Consider the following 22936-nt stretch of genomic DNA (forward strand, 5'->3'; position numbering starts at 1 on the left):
GGTTTGCATTTCTTTCTGCTGTAACTTCCACTGATAACTAAGATCACAACTATTGTTATATGAAGGCCTGATCCTGCAACTTCTGCTCACATGACTTGTCCAGCTGAAATCATAAGGTATCAAGAAAATATGTTCCACAAAATACTTGAGCAGCATGAGTTTTCAGATCACCTTTTAAGTAATAATGCTAAATCATTAATCTGGACTTCTTCACAATAGACACATCTCTCTCTTTTTAGACTGATTACTTTGGAATTGCTGGAACAATATACTGCATGCTCTTTGGCACCTACATGAGGGTGAGAAATGAAGAAGGGATCTGGAAAACTGAAGGAGTCTTCAGAAGGTTGGTCTCACTGCATCTTAAGGGGAGCTCCTCAGGAGAACCTTTTTATAAAATGCAGCTAAAACTACTCGTTTTAGATGGCTAGAGAGATTTATCTTCTACACCCAGTTCTGGGGAAGCTGATAACATAGAATTAGCTTTTAAAGTGTCTTAGTTACCCTCCTGATGATTTAAAACCCACGATTCCAAGCTGAAGTGTGGCAAGTTCATACGCACACATGCTGCTGGAGGAGGCATTGTACTTGATGCAGGAAGCCTTTCTGGCACAAACTGCTTTTCAGCAGTGGACGTGCCAGATTCCAAGAAGTTAAGGAAAATTTACAACAAATAGGCTTAACACATGACAGTACATTAGTCAGCAAGTTTGACTGGCTCCTTTGTAACATGTTGCTTAGTTAAATTGCATTATCTTGTCTAAGGAGTAAGGTCCACAAATGCCCTGGGTTGGAAGTTCCTGGGGGGATGAAAACATTGGCCTATTTAAGAAGGCAATACACTCTATGGGGAGAGGGGGGCTAGAAAGAAATTCAACTACATAGTCAAGTACGATAACAGAACAGTTGTACTTGTTGCCACTGAATGACTAGACAATACACTTGTTTCTTCCTATTACAATGGGTTTCTCTATGTATAGGTAACTTACTTGTTTGCTGTAACTGGAATAAGTGTACTGAGCAGGTCAACTGAAACTAAATATATTGAGAACAGTCTTGATATGCTGATGCTGTAATGAAGTGCTTGTTTTTCTCTTCTAGGATTCCTAATGCAGAATTGTGGAATGAGTTCTTCTGCAGCCTCCTGAACATACCGGACTGCCATCACCTTCCATCTTTGGGAGCTTTACGCAAAAAGCTAAGAGACTTATTCCAAAAGTCGTATGCTAAGGAAATAAAGTTCCTTCGTAACCGGCTTGTGGTGTTGCTCATAGAAAACAAACGTTCACGAAAATAAGCCTTGAATTTAAAGACTTCTGTTTCTCTTACTATGGAGAGAAGCTTTCTACATATACTTTTTAAATGTCATGTCTTTTCAAAATACACTTGGTTTGCTACTGATCTTTGAGTGAACTTTGTCCTTGACAACTTGAATATTTGCCTCTACTGTCATGAAGAAACTAATCTACACAAGCTACATGACTTTTTAGGAAATTCTAACTTGAATGTTTAAAGTTACTTTGGCGGACTTCAATGTGGGAGACCAGCTGGAGGTCTCATGCAGCAGTAGTAAAACCTCCTCTGCTTTCAAAAACAATGATTTTTTTTTCTACCACAAGGTATATTTTCCATAATAGTTACATCATATTGGGTACATGATGCATAAAGATGAACTGATAAACAGATGGAAGGTAGTGGCTGCTTTGAGACCAGTCATCATGACTAGTTGGGTTCATTATGGACAAATGGAAGAAAGGCCCAACCAGTTCATAGATTCCATGGCCAGAAGAGACCATTGTGATCATCAACTGACCTCCATAACATAGGCCAGAGAACTACTTTGACCTGAAACAAAATGTTTCCTATTTGGAATCCCTTTTAGAGTGTCTGACAAGGCTGTAATGCCCATTCAAATAGCTTAAAATAGGCCTTTTTTTATAAAGAAAGCAAATCTGACCTGAAAAACTGTGGCGTGCAACATAATAACTGGATTTAATATCATCTCTGACAATGCAGGAATTTATCCAGAATAGATTAACGTCTATCCTCGTGTGAAGTTAAGGCTTCTGGTCAGAACTGCTTAGAATTCTGGACCAGCTCTCTGCACAGGAATTGTAATTGTGCCTGTGAAGCTTAGTGAAGAGGCCAAGATTCTTTATCTGGTAGCTGCTGCTCAGAGGCAGAGACATTAGGTGTTACCATTGCCACTTTAGGAACAAAAAAAGAATTGTACTTCCATCATGCTTGGAGATGTAATTAAACGCTGTGTTCTTTTGTAGAAGGTCACGTGTTTCCAAACCTGAGCTCACCAGAAACACAGCATCTCCAGCCGTCAGAACACTTGTTTACTGAAAGGAATGGTATGCAAAGTAGTGACACTGCTGCTCCCTAATAGGCTGGATGCCAGTGAATAGAGGCTACACCATAACCCAGAAGACTGGCAAGCTTAGACAGACCCTGCTTTACAATTAACTCTGAAAGAGTTACTATTTAATGTAGCTTTCCTCAGGAGCTTGAGACAATAGTGCACGCAACATGCTGATGCAGACCTTCTGCTTCCTTTTGTTTGCTCAGCCTCAGAGACCTGTAGGACCTGAAGCAGGCGGTAAGCTTTCTGACCTATGTCATACAGGGCTTGAAATAAGAAGAAAGTGTTCCCTGCTACTGTAGCATAAAGGTTTAAACAATGAGAACACCCTGCTTTCCGGCTGGAATCTGTGCTGATCTTTATACACTGCTGGGAGACTGAAACAGTGTCCAGGACACCATGTGCTGCACATTATCACTTCTGTGCTTCAGAGTAGAACAGTGACCTCGAGGGAGGGCATTGCCCAGTCAGTGACTGGCTGGGTTAAGAGCACTTGATTCTCCAGCTAGCCATTCACCTACAGACAATGACCGGTGTAGAGACAATCACTACTTTACCCCAGCACACTTTCTTGTCCAGAAGCTTTATGGTGAGTTCCCGTTACAGGTGCTGTGACAGGGAAATGGATTTGTGACAGTTTGGGATGCCCATCCTGTTCATCAGACCACCCTTTCCCTGCTTTTAGACTTATACTGCCATCTGATACCCAGCTCCAGCTCCCACATCACACAGAACCAAGAGAGGTAGAGTTCAGAAAGCCAGTGGCAGCTCCAGGTAGAAGTCTCCTGTTCCAGGGCTGACAGCACTACTGGGCTGAAGACAAATTGTGGCAAGCAGAAGGCTTCCTACAATTTTAGAGGGAAGTAGGATGGAGCCGATATGGCCTGGGGAGAGGAGAACATAACTGACACAGGCTACTAATTGATAACTTAGAATGTTATGGGAATTTTAGTCACATTTGTAACTATTATGCAGCAACATGACTCAAATTGCACGCTTATTCTAGCAATCTTGCCTCGCCAAACTCACAGAAAGCCTGAGGGAAAAAAAGTAAAGTCAGTCACTAGAATCTTAATTAGATATGTGAAGGGTAACCTATTTCACATCTAGCCCAACCTCTGCCAGCAAAGGGAGAACAAAGTTTTATGGGCACCACCTTCCCTTTCAACACTGCAGCCCTCCATTGCTTGCTTTGTTCAAAACGCTCGATTCTACTGACAGAAGAACCACTGACCTACAGTATTTTGCTAGCTCTTCAGCAGGTCTAGTCTCAAATGCCTCCAGAAAGGAGGCTTTCACTGTTTTCGTAGGAGACTGTTCAAAGGATGTGCATTCCCTCCTCACCACTATTTATCTTTTGTCCTTCTGTTTGTCTCGTCTATTTCATTTCTGTTTTGTACCTTAACGGCTGTAGCCCCTCCTCTATTTAGGAGCCTCTCTACCCGCCTCATTTTCCACTGTATTGTGGAGTTTGCAAATTGAAACTTAATTAGTTGTAGTAAGAATTCCCTTGCAGCCTGTAATTAGAACATAGAATTTAGAAGAGAAATTATTGCTTCACTAAAGGGCAAATTACAAAGATTACCAATTTGCTAGCACACAACACAAATGCAGCCTGCTGGCAGAGGGCTTGCACTGAGGTTACCAAGGCATCACCCTCTGGAATGTAAAAATATGCAGAATGCTTTGTGGACTCTTGCATTGGATTCTTAAATCATTATGCTCCCGCATAAGATATTGATGCTTTCTTAGTACATTTTACAGAGCTTGTTGCCTGGAATACATTTCCAGCATAAGGAGTGACACCTTTTGTCCTATGTCAATAGAAAGGAGTTAGGGTAGTCATTTTTACCTTCATGGGGAGCAAGAATTTTTGGAAAGATTGTTCTACATTTTTGCTTCTGCAATAAGTGAAAATGTGGCTGCAGTATGTAACTGGAATAAGTATCTAAAGCACCCACATGCACTTTGCGTTATATGTAAGAGTATCTTAATTATAAATACAAAAACGGGCCTGGTCTTTTAAATAAACAGGAAGCTCAAAAAATCCAACTATAGCAAAACATGCATGCCCAGAGACCTCAAATTTAAGACTTAAAAAACAAGCGAAAAAGATCAAAAGCAATTAAAAATAATCTGTGCTTATTTTGCAATATTGTCTACACTCTGACATACTGCGGTCAGAATTTGTGTCATGGGAAAAGTCTGAAGAAGAGTTTAAGGAATACCTGCTTGTATTGTTATATTCTCTTGCAGAGGCAGGTTCGCTGTCCCATCAGGAGTAGCAGTAACTTCTTCTGCAACCTCTGCATTTATTGTTTTCATATCAGTCTCAATCTACAAAGGCAAAGACAAGATTTTGACAGAATGGATATAGTCTTCTAACTAACGAAAGACAATTGACAACTGAACACTAGCATTACCAAATCTGAGCCATCCACTTGGCTTGATGTGGAAAGTTAGAGATGCTTTCACTAGCAATGTAGTATTCTAAAATACACTTGAACAATCTAATCTGACTACGAAAGAAATCTGCTAGTTAGGCCGTCTACCAGTGTCTGCCAAATGCCATGCAGTTCAGCGGGAGCCATGTGGCATGTCTGAAGCCACAGGCAAAGCACATTTGGCACTATTTTAATCGCTAGTGGCTAATCTTTGTAAATCTGTTACTCCATGATTTCTGCGCCAGGAGAGTTGAGCATACGGGGAAGCTGTGCTTTCTGAAATAAGAACTTCAATAAAGAGCTATGTACACTGAGGTAAATGAAGCATTATTGAGCATTTAATCCAAGACAATTCAATTCATCTGCATTTTTCTGTATTCACCTCTTGTTATTTGCAAGTGTGAGGGAACTTAAGTGTGAGGTGGAATCACTTACGATTCCGTCTCTGCCCACCGCCAACCTCCTGCTTGACCCTGCACTGAATTCATAATCCTGTATTTATAACATTCTGCAGTTCTTGGAAAGTGGGATGGCACAGCTGCCCTCATGGCAAGCTGGAGCAAGGAGGGGATGAGCTGGGAGGGAAAAAACTTGGGCACAACAAACAGAATCCTCTCCCTCTTATTCTGACTGGAAAGATAATCTTGTGAACACTGAGTTTGAGAGGGTTTGTATGCAAAATAGTTGTCTAATGTATCATTCATCTTCCCCTGAAACTCAGCTTAACAGCATCTATTCTGCACCAGAAAGCTACATTTATATATTAAATATTAACCTTTATAGACTTTAGTAGATAAAGAATGGCAATACACAGGAAAAAAGTCTCTAAAATGAGTGAAAATACTATATTATAACTGTACTTAAACAAAATTAAAGCATTCACCAATTTTTTGTATAGATTAGATCCCCCCCGAGGAGACCTACTAAAAATCAATGGTATTTACAGGAGTAAGGCTTTGGAAGTTTCTGAATAGCCAATATGCTAAAGTGTCACAGACACTTTAAAACCAGGTGATAGGACAGTTTTTAAGATATATTCTTGAGTCCAGCCTAATTCTTAAAAAGTGCCATAGAACATGGTGAGAAACTCAGCGTTTGCTCACTTCCTAAATAAGATTTTGTTAAACGCCAGTCCCTCAAACTTACCCAGGCTGTGACATTCATGATTTCTTCCCATCTCATGCAGATCCAGAGATTATGATAACTGCTCTGCAATTTGGAGGTTCTGAAAACCAAATTAGGCCCTCACGATATCGGTGCAATTTGGTCGTGGGTTAGCACAGGTATAGCTCAGGGTCTAATGGGGCCTACAAAAATCTATTAAGGGTGATTATGCATGACATGCAAAGAACCCAGCTTCACAGTCAACACCTTCCAGCTGGTATGTTTAGCCTTCTGATTAGTGAGAGCCTGATAAATGTTTCAAGTTTCAGAATGCAATTAGCAGTCAGGCTCTGGCCCAAACACCGTCTGTTGTGAGGAAACGTGGGATCTCAGGAGCAAACTTCCCAGTATGAACACACACTAATAGTTTTGGGGAAAGCATAAGTGTAAATAAAATTAAGAAGAACTGAAGAAAGGAATGCGTTAAGTTATGCAAGCTGGGAAATTCCAAAACCGCCAACAGAGTGGGAAGATGTCTGGTAGAATGTTAGAAATACCTCCTCTCTCTGCTTTTCTTTCAAAGAAAATAGAAATTGTATTGGATCACTAATTTGAAGGATAGTTTCAGTGCATGGCAGGGTAGGGGGATGTCAGAGTTATCAAAATTAATCTCACATTTTGTCATATGTGTTAGAGAATTCTTGGAGCAAACTTGTAAAATATAGTTCAAGATGCTAAATGCCAAGGTGGCGTAAGCCTGGACATTGTCCAATTCCAAAGCAGCAGTTCACAATGCAAGGTGGAAATCTGGCATCCTTGCCAGTTTACAGTGTTGCAGCTGTATTGGTCCAGGATGACTTGATGTAGCTCGAAAGCTTGTCTCTCACCAACAGAAGTTGGTCCAATAGAAGATATTACCTTCCCCACCTTGCTTCTAATAGCCTACCAGTTTACACAGATGAGTTAAGAGCACCACAGTACAGAACTTACGGAGAAGTCATGGCATAGGTGATTAGAGTCATTTAAGTTAAGTTAATACATAAGCATTTAGTTTTATTCTTTCTGAATCACCTACATTCTTATTAGGAAAATCATTACCCTCTGTTTGTCAGCAAGAGCCCTGTAATTATCATGTGTATGCACATTATAATCATCCACTTTACAGAGATGAGCGATAAAAGTTTCTTCCTCCCCCGCCATCTTGCCCTCTGAAAATCCAGATTTTCAGGTCAAATATGGCTCAGAATTAAGGGTTTGTACAAATAAGATTACAAAAATTATGGCCAATAAAATCTTATTGATTTTATTCTAATGAAGATGGTTTAGCTATTAAAACCTTCACCTACAGCATTTGCAAGCCAAACGTTGCAACATTTCTCATGTGCATTTTAATTGGAAAGTTAGAACATAGGTTCAGTTAGAAACTGAACTGGCCAAGGTGTTTCCCTCATCCTAGCTGAGAGAAATACTAAAGTTATGTTTTTAACCCGACAGTGTCTTTTATAAAGTTAAGAAGTCCTTGCCATGGTTTAGAACTGAGCAGCAACAACTCCAGATAGAGTGAATGGGGGACACTTCCCTCACACACTTCTTTTTCCTTTGGTTAATCCTCCTTCTGACCATTCTACTGAGAGACAGACAACCCTGCAGTGTTCATAATCTTTATAGTTGCACTCTGAGTTATGCCTAAGAAGTGAAGGGAAATTTACATTTCATCAGGTCATTCCATACAAAACACTTGTTCTCAGCAAGAGTCAAGTCCCCCAATTTAGCTCTGGAATACCAATTCAAGACGGATGGTAAATTCCTCTCAGATTAAGTAGTCCTCTACTGTACGTCAAAAGCTAGGAGCGATTGTTAAAATCTGTGGGTGTGGCATCCGTACTATAAATATTGAGTAAACATTCAACACTATAGGTAATGAGCACAAAAACTGAGCAGGTCTCTGCTGAGCACTAGCCGTTTCCTGCGGGTACCAATACTCTGGAGTTTGTGGCTGGCCAAAGGAATGCCGTAGCAAAAGAACATTGTTAGCTTCGAGATCACATTCCTGTCAGGAGAGTTTTATGGCTATTTTGAGAGCTCTGACACTGAAAGACTTCTGATTTACTTGGCTTGTTTTGGCAGCAATTTGTGTGTGGTTTCCCATTTGTATGGGATTTTCCTACACAGCTCCTGGAGACAGGCCTGTAAAATGCCACAGAGATTGTCAGGGGAGTTGAAGGGCAGGTGTAGGACCAGAAACTCCTTTCAATATTATTGAAATGTCTGCTAGACTTGAAATCCTACAGCATTCCCTCATTTCCTGTCTCCTTAGGAAGGGAAAGACAGCACCTTATATACCCTACGTCACTGGGAAATTTAATTAATAATGGCAACAAATATAGCCATGTCTGTAAAGGGGAATTTATTTTCAGTTTCCTAGAGGGTGAAGCAAACAGCAAGCGCAGAAGCAGCCAAAGGCAAGAGTGAGGCTAGGATGGGCAGGCATCTGAGTTAAACTGGTAGAGAATCTACAGGCAAAGGAGCAATGCCACTCTCTGGCAATTGTCCTAACACCCCGTTCTTCCTTGTGGGGTGGACCCCCCCAACAAACGGTATCACCGCTCCTCTCTGAAGGCAGCAGCTCCAATCTACGCCGTCTCTCCTTCCTTTACAGCAGCATCTCTTGCGGGTTTGTAGCCTGGGTTCCATCACCAGTGCTGAATGCGTGTGATTCAGCTGTCAATCATTGCTTGCAGCCACAGACGTGTTACAGAAAGAATATGGGAGTGTCCATCTCAAACCCTCTGAGCTGAGTTTGAATGTAATACTTGGCAATCTGTGTTTCTGTCATTAAGGTTAATAATGAGCCCAGCACACAGTGTGCATTACGAGTTTTGGGAAACCCTGAAGGATGAGGTTTGGCTAAAGCTTGACAGCAATTTGATCAGGAATGCTTCTATAACACAGGAATGGTCATTCAAGAGCTCAGAGAAGCAGTGACCGTTCAGCTGCTCTCAGAAACTGGGGCAAAGCTCCACTCGGGAAAAGACATAAAAGTGAAATAAATCTGCCGACATCCTAGTTCTGCGTGCCATTCACAGCCGTGAACTTAATAGTAGAGGGCTCCATGTCAGGTGAAGGATCCAACCAGAGGCCAGTGGTGCAGTGCTCCTAACTGCATAGTGCACATTCCACAGGGATGGTCCAAAATGGCAGCACTTTATGGACCTGAACTTCTCTTAAGCTGCTGGCCACCGAAGACAAATCAGGGCATCGCACAGCTCATAAAGGTTGCATTGGTGCACCACAGCAGAGGAGCAGTGGTACTGTAAAGATGAGTGTATGATACACGGGCTCTCTTAAATGAGAAAGATTTACCAAAGAAAACAACTACAAGTTCTTCTTCGAGTGCTTGCTCATATCCATTCCATTAGGTGTGTGCGCGCCGCGTGCACGATCGTCGGAAGATTTTTACCCTAGCAACACCGGCGGGTCGGCTGTGGAGCCCCCTAGAGTGGCGCCTTCATGGCGCTGAATATATACCCCAGCCGACCCGGCGCCCCCTCAGTTCCTTCTTACCGCCCCTGACGGTCGTTGGAACTGTGGAGCGCTGCTTAGCTGTTCTCCACTTTCCCTAGCTTTTCTTGTTGTATCATAGTTGTAGTTATAGTTATAGTCTTAGAGTTTGTTGTAAGTTAGTTAAGTAGTTGTAAAGTTGTTCTAAATAGTCCAGGGGGTTAAGGGGGTCGTCTCCCCCCTTTTCTCCCCCGGCCGCGGGGCCGGGCTCATGCCCAACGCTCCCGGCTTCAAGCTGTGCGCCTCCTGCGCTAAACCTATGCCCACGAGCGACCCGCACGAATCTTGTCTGAAGTGCCTGGGAGAGTCACACCAGACAGACAAGTGTAAAATCTGTAAGGCCTTTCGTCCGAGAACGAAGAAGGAGCGGGACTTTCGGCTCAGGCAACTTCTGATGGAGGCGGCTCTTAGCCCGGACGCTCCTTCCACGAGCAAGGCCCCGGCACCTAGCACCTCGGTGCGCAGTGCCCCGGCGGCACCGGCTGCGACGACCACGCGAGTGGCGTCAGACAAGCCTCCCCGGCACCGGACCTCGTCGGCACCGCAGACACAGCAAGTGCCTCGGCGCTGGTCCTTATCCCCAGGGCATAAAAAAGCCCATAAGACGGGGACATCAGTGCCGAAGACGCCAGCTCCCCCAGTGTCGGGGGTAGAGCCGCGTCCACCGGTGGAGCAACGGAAACAGTTGCCTCCGGCACCGTCGACTCCGGCGCCGAGGCCGTTGAGTCCGGTGCAAATAGCGTCTCCCCCCAGGCCGGCGGTGATACAGTGCCTCCCGTCGACTCCAGAGACCTTCGCGGCGGCGAGAGACTTAATAGCTCTCACGGAGCCGGCACCGCCTCAGCCACCGGCACCGACTGCACCGTTGACTCGCCCGGTCCAGTCGAGGGGGAAACCTGCTTTGATGCGCCCACCATCACAAGGGCTGGAACCTCGGCACCGGTCCAGGTCCCGAAGCAGGTCCCCACGCCGCTCGCAGTCCCGGCGCCGAATATCGTCTCGGCACCGGTCGTACTCGCGGCCAAGATCTACTTCGCGGCACCGCTCCACGTCTCGGCACCGCTATGATCGTCGGCACCGATCAACGTCGAGACGTAGTTCTCGGCACCGCTACGGTCGGCGCTCGACGTCGAGGGGTCGCTCCCGGCACCGGGCATACTCCAGGTCCTCGTCGAGGTCCAGATCCGACTCCCGGCACCGACGAGGTCATCGGCACCGGTCGCGGTCCCGGCACCGATCGCCGGCACCGCGCGGAGATAGATCATCTCCGGACCGGCACCGTGCGGCACCGCAGCCCACCGGGATGGTTTCATCTCTCTCGGCACCGCCATGGCCGTCTAGATCGGTGTCTCGCTCCTCGGAGGACTTGTCGAGATCGGCATACCCCCCTCAAGGGCGCGCCGATGAACAAAATTTCGGCCACTGGCAGGAGATGGCAGAGGACCAATCTCATGGACCATCTCACTGGTCGTTTTGGACCCCGTGGGCATATCACCAAGAACAAGGGGCTCCAATACCATCGACCTCTCGCTCGGGTCACTCGGTTAGAAGGGCCCCAGAATCCACCATCTCTCGGCCTCCGCCAGGAGGCATGGAGGCTTCGGTGTCCACGCCACCCGACACCAGGGACCCAAGTGCAGGTGATGCCCCGGCCCAAGAGCAAGGGGATCAGGACCCCCCCTTGGATCCGGTACCACCGGAGGCATCCTCTTCCTCCTCTCCGGACGAGGCAGTGGCGGGCACTTCATGTACGGGTCCCCCTCCGATAGATCTTCGGGCTCACCAGGATCTCCTGCGTAGGATGGCCCGTAATATGGACCTGCAGGCGGAGGAGATAGTGGAGGTGCACGACCCGATCGTGAACATCCTTGGAGCAGATGCCCCATCGAGGGTGGCGTTACCTCTGATCCGCACGATCCAATCGAATGCGGATACGATATGGCAAACTCCTGCCTCCATTCCACCCACAGCGAGAGGGGTGGAAAGAAAATACTTTGTCCCCTCTAAGGACTATGGGTACTTGTACACCCACCCCCAACCGTGCTCACTGGTGGTGGAATCAGTGAATGCACGAGAGCGCCACGGCCAGCAGGCTGCAGCGCCTAAATCAAAAGAGGCTAAGCGGCTCGACCTGTTTGGCCGTAAGGTCTACTCAGCCGGAGGGCTACAACTGAGAGCGGCGAACCAACAGGCGTTACTGAGCCGCTACAATTTCAACTCCTGGAACTCTATGGGGAAGTTTAAGGAGTTGATTCCCCAAGAGTCCAGGGAAGAGTTTGGAGCCATGGTAGAGGAGGGCAAGAAGGTGGCTCGGACCTCCTTGCAGGCCTCCTTGGACATTGCAGACTCAGCGGCGAGGACCCTGGCTTCGGGCATCGCTATGCGCAGGATCTCCTGGCTTCAGGTTTCGGGTTTGCCTCCGGAGCTGCAGCAAACCCTACAAGATCTGCCTTTTGAGGGGCATGGATTGTTCTCGGATAAGACGGACTCCCGCCTGCAGAGCCTCAAGGACTCGAGAACAATCATGCGCTCCCTGGGGATGCATGTTGTGGGCCCCCAGCGCAGGCCATTTAGGCCGCAACCTCAGCGCTTCTACCCCCCCCCGCCTCGTCAGAGACAAGACTCGGCCCGGAGGCGAGGGCGAGGTGGTAGAAGAAGGTGGACCGGCCCTCAACCCGGCCAGAACCAGGGGCCACCTCGACCACCTTCAGGCCCCAGGCAGAACTTTTGAAGGTGCGGTCGAGGACGGCGCCCCAGTCATCCCCCAGGATCCAGCCCCCTCCTTTCGGGATCGCCTCTCCCACTTCCACCGTGCTTGGTCCCTTATAACTTCGGACCGTTGGGTCCTCCGCACGGTGGAGAGGGGATACGCTATCCAGTTTTCTTCTATCCCCCCCTCCTCCCCCCCTTCCCCGTCCCTCTTCAGGGACCCTTCTCACGAGCAACTTCTTATACAGGAAGTTTCTACGCTCCTCGCTATGGGGGCCATAGAGGAGGTTCCAGTGGAATTAAGGGGCAGGGGATTCTACTCCCGTTATTTCCTCATCCCCAAGTCCAAAGGAGGTCTGCGACCCATCTTGGACTTGCGCGGACTCAACAAATTCGTAGTAAAGTTGAAGTTCCGCATGGTCTCTCTGGGGGCCATTATCCCTTCCCTCGATCCTGGAGACTGGTTTGCCGCCCTCGACATGAAAGACGCATACTTTCACATCGCAATTTACCCGCCTCACAGACGCTTCCTGCGATTCCTAGTAAGCAAAGTGCACTATCAATTTGCAGTCCTTCCCTTCGGCCTATCCTCGGCCCCAAGAGTGTTCACGAAATGTATGGCTGTTGTGGCAGCGTACCTTCGTCGGCAAGGGATACAGGTGTTCCCGTACCTAGACGACTGGCTGGTACGCGGTCGTACCAAGGAACAAGTTCGCGCTCACGTCCACATAATAGTGCGCACATTCAACAAGTTGGGTATCCTACTCAACAAGGACAAATCCACTCTAGAACCTACCCAGAGAATAGAATTCATCGGTGCGGTTCTAGACTCCAGACGCGCACAAGCCGTCCTGCCAGACAATCGCTTTTGCACCATCACGAGCCTCATCCAGGGACTCAAGGCCTTCCCAACTACCACGGTGAGGTCGTGCCTTACCCTCCTGGGTCACATGGCTTCATGCACGTACGTAACCAGGCATGCCAGACTTCGGCTTCGCCCACTCCAGACCTGGGTGTCATCAATATACCGCCCACATCGGGACAGCCTGAATATGGTGGTCACAATCCCGAACTCGGTCCTGACCTCCCTCACATGGTGGCTAGATCACAATGTGGTTTGCGAGGGGATGCCGTTTCACGCCCCACAACCCTCTCTGCACCTGGTCACAGACGCTTCATCTCTGGGTTGGGGCGCCCATCTCAACGAGCACCATACCCAGGGCCTGTGGACTGCACCTCAGCTAGCCCTACACATCAATGTTCGGGAACTGATGGCGGTGCGCCTGGCGTGCCAGGCATTTCTCAATCTCCTACGTGGCCGCTGTGTGTTAGTTCTCACCGACAACACCACGGCCATGTTTTACATCAACAAGCAAGGAGGAGCACGTTCGTCAATTCTATGCCAAGAGGCCATTCGCCTGTGGGACTTCTGCATCGCCCACTCAATCCATCTCACGGCATCGTTCCTCCCTGGAGTCCAGAACACTCTGGCGGACCGGCTCAGCAGGTCCTTTCAAACGCACGAGTGGTCTATCCGTCCGGACATTATACATTCCGTCTTCCAGAAGTGGGGGTTTCCCCACATAGACCTGTTTGCATCTCGAGACAACAGGAAGTGCCACGTGTTCTGCTCCCTGCAGGGTCGAGCTCCGGGCTCCCTCTCGGATGCGTTTCTCCTTCCCTGGAAAGACCACCTGTTTTATGCCTTCCCTCCGTTTCCTCTGGTCCACAAGGTACTGCTCAAATTGCGCAGAGACCAGGCACAGGTAATTCTGATCGCTCCAGCGTGGCCGAGACAACATTGGTACACCACGCTGTTGGAACTCTCGGTTCGGACACCGATCCCGCTTCCGTTGTATCCGGATCTCATCACGCAGAACCACGGCCGGCTGCGTCACCCCGACCTGCAATCACTCCACCTCACGGCGTGGCTGCTCCATGGTTCACCCAGGCAGAGCAACAGTGTTCTCACTCTGTCCAACAGATTCTGCTGAGCAGTAGGAAGCCCTCAACACGGACCACATACTTGGCCAAGTGGAAGCGGTTCTCCTGTTGGTGCGAACAGCGAGCCACGTCCCCGTTGCACGCACCTATCCCTCTCATTTTGGAATATCTCCTCTCCCTAAAACAGCAAGGGTTGGCGATATCTTCAATTAGAGTTCACCTGGCCGCTATATCGGCCTTCCATCCAGGGGAACTCGCGTCCTCGGTATTCTCTAACCCGATGGTCGTTAGATTCCTCAAGGGCTTAGACCGGATGTACCCACAACAACGTCACCCCGTTCCGACGTGGGACCTCAACCTGGTTCTCTCCAAGCTCACAGGTCCTCCATTCGAGCCACTGGCCACCTGTTCACTTCTGTACCTGTCCTGGAAGACAGCCTTCCTCGTAGCCATCACCTCAGCAAGGCGCGTTTCTGAACTCAGGGCGCTTACATCCGAGCCCCCTTACACAGTTTTCCACAAGGATAAAGTGCAGCTTCGTCCACATCCTGCCTTTCTCCCTAAAGTGGTTTCTCCATTTCATATCAACCAGGATATATTTCTCCCGGTTTTTCACCCTAAACCACATGCTACTCGCCAGGATCAACGTTTGCATTCCCTGGACGTGCGAAGGGCCCTGGCCTTCTATATTGACCGCACAAAGCACTTTAGAAAGACGACGCAACTCTTCGTTGCAGTGGCCGACCGAATGAAAGGCTCACCGGTCTCCTCACAACGCCTATCCTCCTGGATTACGTCTTGCATCCGGACTTGCTACGACCTGGCAGGTGTCTCAGTACCACACCTCACCGCTCACTCCACGAGGGCCCAAGCTTCCTCGACGGCTTTCCTGGCGCAAGTTCCGATCCAGGACATTTGTAGAGCTGCGGTTTGGTCGTCAGTCCACACGTTTACAGCTCACTATGCACTAGTGCAGCAGTCCAGGGACGATGCTGCCTTCGGATCAGCAGTTTTGCACACAGCAATGTCTCACTCCGACCCCACCGCCTAAGTTGGGCTTGGGAGTCACCTAATGGAATGGATATGAGCAAGCACTCGAAGAAGAAAAGACGGTTACTCACCGTTGTAACTGTTGTTCTTCGAGATGTGTTGCTCATATCCATTCCAAACCCGCCCTCCGTCCCCACTGTCGGAGTAGCCGGCAAGAAGGAACTGAGGGGGCGCCGGGTCGGCTGGGGTATATATTCAGCGCCATGAAGGCGCCACTCTAGGGGGCTCCACAGCCGACCCGCCGGTGTTGCTAGGGTAAAAATCTTCCGACGATCGTGCACGCGGCGCGCACACACCTAATGGAATGGATATGAGCAACACATCTCGAAGAACAACAGTTACAACGGTGAGTAACCGTCTTCTATCGACCCAAACAAACAGGCTTCCACAAACCTTGAGCTCCAGCTTTATCTTTTTTTGTTTACCAAGGTACAAATTCTGTCTAGTACGCTGTACAGCAGACAAACACTTCTAGGGATAAATCCACAAAGGTATTTAGGCAACTAACTGCCATTTTAGGCATCTAAGTCCAAAAATTGGATCCTCAAAAGCCCCACTCAGCTGCTACCTAACCCTGTCGGAACCTGTAGTTCCTAGATACCTACATTTCCACTGGCGGGAGTCCTAGGTGCTTACATTTCTGACAGCAGGCATGCAGAAAGCTACCGAAGTTCTGACGCTGTTGAGGTACTCAGTAGAAGCCTCGAATTAACCCTTTCCCCACCTGCTGGGCCTAATGCCATCATAGCACAGTGGTTGGAGCACTCCTTTAGAAGGTATGAAACCTGAGTTCAAATCCCCCCACTCTGGTGAGGAGTAGGGGCTTAACATAGGAGGCCTGCTTCCTCATGGGTCTGTTGGATATTCTGGTGTGTAGATTTCCCAGTCTCTTATATTGAAGCTGTTCCACTTTATATCAAATATGTAAACATTCATCGGGTCAGAGAGAGAGAACATGGCTGATTGTCTAGCCCAGTGGTTAGAGCCGCTCTCCTGACAGACCCAGGCTCCGGTCCCTGCTCCAATGGATATTTAAGTACTTCATACAGTGGAACAGCTCCACTAGCCGTGATTGAGAGAGATGGGAGACCTGCATTCATGCCTAGCTCTGAATTAGGCAGAGGTAGGCTATGAACTGTTGTCTCCTGCCTGAGAGCTGTAACCACTGGGCTATGACTTTGTAAGAGTGGTGGTGGCACAGCCACCTTGGCTTTTCTGGGAAAATGGACTGAGTTGGTTTAGGCACCTGCTCCAGGAGAGGGTTCACAGCTGTGAATCCCAGTTGGAGCTAGGCGCCTCCCTCTGACCTGGACTTGGGCACCATTCTCTCTTTGATGGGCGGGGCTTAAGCCCCAGCCCCTCCTCCAAATTTCCTACTGGCTGGCTTAGGTGGCTTCTGGCTCAGTGTGCTGGCTTCTGTGAATCCCATTCATAGCCGCTTAGCTCTCCGACTGCATTGTCTAGGCGGGGGCTGGGGCGCCTAGCTCGGGGCTGTGAATTCCACGGGGGGGCACTGTGCCTCAGGTTAGCTGTTGTAATACTGAGCCTTGGTCCCCTTTGTGTATCTAGCCCTTAGTGGTGGCACACTACATTGCAAGTAAGTGTACCATTGCAAAGCCAAATGCTTGATGTTTGCTGTTTTATTGTACCTAGGGATGGCCCACAACTATTTTGGAATCACTGGAATTGTTTCATAGATTCATAAATTCTAGGACTGGAAGGGACCTCGAGAGGTCATCGAGTCCAGTCCCCTGCCCGCATGGCAGGACCAAATACTGTCTAGACCATCCCTGAGAGACATTTATCTAACCTACTCTTAAATATCTCCAGAGATGGACATTCTACAACCTCCCTAGGCAATTTATTCCAGTGTTTAACCACCCTGACAGTTAGGAACTTTTTCCTAATGTCCAACCTAAACCTCCCTTGCTGCAGTTTAAGCCCATTGCTTCTTGTTCCATACTTAGAGGCTAAGGTGAACAAGTTTTCTCCCTCCTCCTTATGACACCCTTTTAGATACCTGAAAACTGCTATCATGTCCCCTCTCAGTCTTCTCTTTTCCAAACTAAACAAACCCAATTCTTTCAGCCTTCCTTCATAGGTCATGTTCTCAAGACCTTTAATCATTCTTGTTGCTCTTCTCTGGACCCTTTCCAATTTCTCCACATCTTTTTTAAAATGCGGTGCCCAGAACTGGACACAATACTCCAGCTGAGGCCTAACCAGAGCAGAGTACAGCGGAAGAATGACTTCTTGTGTCTTGCTCACAACACACCTGTTAATACATCCCAGAATCAAATTTGCTTTTTTTGCAACAGCATCACACTGTTGACTCATATTTAGCTTGTGGTCCACTATAACCCCTAGATCCCTTTCTGCTGTACTCCTTCCTAGACAGTCTTTTCCCATTCTGTATGGGTGAAACTGATTTTTCCTTCCTAAGTGGAGCACTTTGCATTTGTCTTTGTTAAACTTCATCCCGTTTAACTCAGACCATTTCTCCAATTTGTCCAGATCATTTTGAATTATGACCCTGTCCTCCAAAGCAGTTGCAATCCCTCCCAGTTTGGTATCATCCGCAAACTTAATAAGCGTACTTTCTATGCCAATATCTAAGTCTTTTTTTTTTTTTAAATGGAGATATCCTATCTCCTAGAACTGGAAGGGACCTTAAAAGGTCATCAAGTCCAGCCCCCTGCCTTCACTAGCAGGACCAAGTACTGATTTTGCCCCAGATCCGCAAGTGGCCCCCTCAAGGATTGAGCTTACAACCCTGGGTTTAGCAGGCCAATGCTCAAACCACTGAGCTATCCCTCCCCTCGTTAATGAAGATCGTGAACAGAGCCGGTCCCAAAACAGACCCCTGCGGAACCCCACTTGTTATGCCTTTCCAGCAGGATTGGGAACCATTAATAACAACTCTCTGAGTACAGTTATCCAGCCAGTTATGCACCCACCTTATAGTAGCCCCATCTAAATTGTATTTGCCTAGTTTATCAATAAGAATAAACCCCTTTATCCCCCAGGGAAAGCACGAAGTCCTCTTTGTTCCTATAGAATCGTTCATGTAATTGCTCCATTTGAAAAGCAACCTCCAAAAACTTACGTTTTATTAAGAAAGCACTCTTCAGAAAGCTCCTTCCCAAGCATAACATTGTTCTGTATTTTATTCTTTGAAGGTTAAATTAATGTTATTTTCTTTCTGCCCTGGGCGACCTCTATCAATCTGTAGGCCTTGTTCACAATGAACTATCTGTACCAGATCCCCAGACGCATGTAAAGATTCTTTTAAGTTATCTAATTTTGTTCTAATTCTCTTCACACAGGAACAAGGACCGATGGCATATATCTTTGTAATACAGTTATCAGTCAGGTTTGACATTACTTCTGCCCTGATGTATTTTACTGTCTCTTCTTTACAGCACAAAGAAGAGACTATGCTGAACAAAGAGCCATGCTAATATAGAATTGAAAGGAGTGATACAAGTTGGGCATCAGTTCTGAGAGGTGGGTACCCCGACAGGGAGGACCGGACAGGTCTGTATACTCTGCTATATCATTCTAATGACACAGTCGTGTAGCAGAACCAGAGAGCTGCGTTACTCTCCAGTTTTTTCAGTAATGGGCTACGGTTTGATCTACACTTAAAAGTAGGTTGGCATAGCTACATTGGACCACGGTGTGAAGAAAACCACACCCCAGTGCAGACACAGCTATGTCAGTGGTAGCTGGCTTCCATCAGCGTAGCTACCGTGTTTGGGGTGGTTTCTACACTGACACAAAACCTCTTCGGTTGGCGTAGGCAGCGTCTACACTATGTTTATGCCAGCATAGTTACTGTGATGTAGCTATGCTGGGGTAGGGTAGACATACCCTAAATTTTTACTTCTTATCCCTCCTCCCTCCCAAACACAGTCAAATAGGAGCTGATTCTGCTCCCATTAAATCAATAGCAAAACTCCCATTAATGTCAATGGTGTAGGATAAGGCCTATAATTAGGAATATATTGTTAATAATAATAATTAATAATTGTATTTCTATTATCATAGTGCTGGAAGTCCCAATCATTGGCTAGGACCCCATGGTGCCCGGTGCTGTACAAACACAGAACAAAAAGGCAGTTCCTATCCCAAAAAGTATACAACTTAAATATAAGACACGAAACCACAGGTGTATAGAGATAGACAGGGGAGTACAAAGAACAATGAAACGAGTGGTTGACGTGATTGGCCGTGGTCTCAGCACACCGGCAGCCTAACTGTTGTCAAGTTTTTTGTAGGCATCCTGGCAAAGGAGTGTTAGTTTGAAGGTGGATAATGAGATCGTTTTGCAGGTGTTTATAGGAGCTCCAGCCAAGCACGAGGGGCAGGCTGGGAGAGAGCACAAAGGGGCTTGTTTGCAAATGTAACAAGTAGGTGATGGAGACTGGCATGATGGGTCAATTGGAGGCTGAAGTTTACCTCTGGATAGTGATAGGTAGGGTAGAGATATGCCTTGCCAGTGGCTCAGACCACTGGGCCATCTAGTTTGATGGCCTGTCTCCAGCAGTGACATGATGCACCCCAATGGCCCATAGGGAAATTCCTTCTATTAGGGCCTGACTTATGCCTGAAAGCACGAAATCTTATATCCCTTAGGATAAAAAGTTACATTTTGGATGTTCACATTCTCTGTAAAAATGCCTAAGGCTGTTCTGAACCCTGCTAAATTCTCAGCCTCCATGATATCTTGTGGCAGTGAGTTACACAGGCCAATTGTGCATTAAGTCAAAAGTACTTCCTTGGGTCATTTTTCAGCTTGCTTCCATTTAATTTCATTGACTGTCCCCTGGCTCTTGTATTCTGAGAGACTGAATATTGACTTTGGCTGGATCTGCTGGGCATTCAGTCCTTGTGAAAAACAGATTACTCTATTAGGTGCTTCAGTTAGGGAAAGACAGGCCAAATTTGAGTGGTGTTGCGACCCTGTGTGCCAGGTCGCTGTTTCCTGTGAGAAAGATTGATTCCCCTCCTGCCCCACCCTGGTTGAGAACCTCTGCGTTATCACAGTGCAATGGGAGCTGATTGCACGGGGGCAAATAATCACACCAACTGCAAGGATGTTGAGAATCAAGCCCTGAGTTTCATTCCCCAAGCTAACCTCAGCCTCTCATGTGACCCACTTGTAACAGGGACAGGTTGTCACATCAGCTGCAGAAATGGAACAAGCGAAATAAACAGTGCAGGATTCTGTGGTGGAAAATGATCCAAAGCAAAAGGGTTCTTTAATTTAAGTCAGGGCCTGATTAACTGCTGGATTACTCCTGTTTCATGCTCATATAATTCCAATGACTGCGAAGGAGTTACTCCTGATTTACATCAGCAGGCATGAGATGATCAGTCAGGATAACCATTTTCCCATGACATTACACAGGTGTTAACGAGCGACCCAAAGGACCCTCTTGAACTGGGTTTTACCCTGGTGTAATCTCATCAATTAAAATGGAGTGACTCCTGATTTACACTATTGTTTAGTAAGAGATAAATCAGGCCCATGGCCATTCTAGCTAGCAGGGTTCGGTCGTGAAATCATACACATAACATGACTGTGTGAAACCAAGCTTGAAGCATGAGAATGCGTCCCCTGCTGCTGTTCATTGTTTTTATCATCAGATTCATTAATCAAGGTCTCCTCGACACCCAAAGCTATTCCACACTTAATGGTAGATGTTATATATGTAGCAAAAGCAACATGTCATGAATATTTCATGGCCCTTTCAAGGCTACACTGTACAAGCAGTTCCACCCGACCCATCCAGGCATACCAAACGTGCACCTGTTTTCAGCACACACCATAATTTATCACAGGCTCGGGAGAGACACGTAAATCATTACAATCCTCCTGCTATGAAAATTAGGGGAAGGAAATTGGCATAATAGAACCACACATTTTCAGATGTTTCTACCATCTGGAGAAGCAAAAGTGGAAAAACACAGCCAAGATCTGCCATTGACTGAAAAATACTTATTACTATTACAGTACGCACCATCCAGCCAAGAGCAGGGCCCCGTGATGCTAGGTGTTGGAAGAGATAGTCCCTACCCTGAGGAACAGACAAGGCAGACATGAGGTAGGAGGGGAAACCGAGGCACAGAAGGGGGAAATTACTTGCGCGGCATCACCCAGCAGGTCAGATGGACTCGCTCGTACATGTTATCGTGACATATCTCCCCCTAATGGACAAGGTGGACCACGCTGTTGGCACGTCACTCCTAGAGCAGGAGTAGGCAATGCGTGTCCCACCCGTATCCCAGGAGCAGCCAGGGGGCCAGTCATGTTTGACTGGAGGGGTTTGTCAGTCCCTGGAGAGAGGGTGCAGTGTGGTCACCCTTAGGCACCACCACGCTAGCGTCCGGTTTGCAGAGCAGCATTGCCGGATGCTGGGCACCAGGTGGCGTCATGCTTTTGGAGATCGAGACAGGGAGCCTCTCTGACCAGCACCCAAAGGAGAGATGTGCACAGCCCTAAGGCTGTGGTGGTGGCTATACAACAGCAATGCTCGTGCTCAGCAGAGCAGAGAGCACTGCCCTCCCCCACCCGGGACTCAAACTCACAGCCCATTTATCTAGACACTAGTGGGGCCAGGACTCGGCCCTTAACATCTGCCTCTGAGAAGCCAGGGCCACTTGGCACACTGAGCAATGGCAGAGTCCTGATTTCCAGATGGGTCCATTTCCTGGGGCATGAGAGGAAGTGGATAGAATGGGCATAGGAAAGCAATGGCATTGCCAACAATGGCTGCTAGAGCCCCACCAAAACCATTAGCTACAGCTCTTGCGTGGGAGCTATTGAGGCAGTGAGCTTTATACCAGGTGCCCCAGATCTGCCTGTCGGCAGAGGGCCAGATTCTGCCACTCTCACCGAATAGTTATAACCTTGCAAATAGCCCCTCTGACATCACTGGGGCTAATCCCAGAGTAAGGTCCTGCCAGCATGAGTAAAGAGCCAGGCCCATCAAAAGTGTTTGCCAGATCCAATTTACGCCAGCACTGGGGTAAATCAGCATCGCTCCATTTGGGTCAGTGGGCCAGATCTCCAGTTGGTGTCAATCAGAGTAGCTAGATTCAAGTCAATGAAGCTAAGCTGATTTGTACCAGATGAGGCTCTGGACCCATCTGTAAGCCTGAATCAGCAGTTTATATTTTGTGCATAGCTATTAGAGTCCAGCATCAATTAGCCACTGTGCTTCCTAAAACGCTTTCAGGTGGAAAAAAGCTTCTTCTTCAAATGCGCTCTTTATATTCTGTTTTTGCACAAAGCTATCTGGACAGCAATTAAACTGCATTGTACCCAAGTAAAAGAAAATGATTTCTGTTGGCCGTGTAATCAGAAGAGTGGGGTGATAAGTCATACTGCATGCACACTGTTTCTGGTTACGATTCAGGGCTCTCATTAGAGAGATTTCATTTGGCCTTTCATTAGTGACATTTCCAGCTTTCCCTGATAAGTCTTAAATCAGCCTTTCTCCATACTCATACTGATGCCTGCCTCTAGGACCTGCTCGATGCCCTATCGTCCATAGCCATCGAACTCCTAGCGGAGAAGTGGGAGATGTGAAATAATGGGAGCTTTAATCATTCATGCACCGGACTCCAAAATATGAAAACCGGCAGCTGGTTAATGAATGGTGATGAGACAAAAGCTTTGACAAAATGGTCTTGCATCTCAGAGAATTTTGGCTCAATTAATAGTGCAGTGACGTGGATAGACTGATAC

General features: G+C 47.4%; 1 protein-coding gene across 1 annotated transcript in view; it reads left to right on the top strand.

Annotated features, from left to right (window-relative positions):
• Positions 1–1401, top strand: part of BUB1 (BUB1 mitotic checkpoint serine/threonine kinase) — a 49357-nt gene extending 47956 nt beyond the window's left edge. Inside the window, exons 24-25 of the mRNA XM_008167055.4 lie at positions 240–346; positions 1102–1401. Coding sequence (XP_008165277.2) covers positions 240–346; positions 1102–1297 — 303 coding nt within the window. The 3' untranslated portion in view covers positions 1298–1401. The remainder of the gene's footprint in view (positions 1–239; positions 347–1101) is intronic.
• The last annotated feature ends 21535 nt before the right edge of the window (positions 1402–22936 follow it).

The sequence above is a fragment of the Chrysemys picta genome, chromosome 3 (assembly GCF_011386835.1).
Source record: "Chrysemys picta bellii isolate R12L10 chromosome 3, ASM1138683v2, whole genome shotgun sequence".
NCBI classification, from domain to species: Eukaryota; Metazoa; Chordata; order Testudines; family Emydidae; genus Chrysemys; species Chrysemys picta.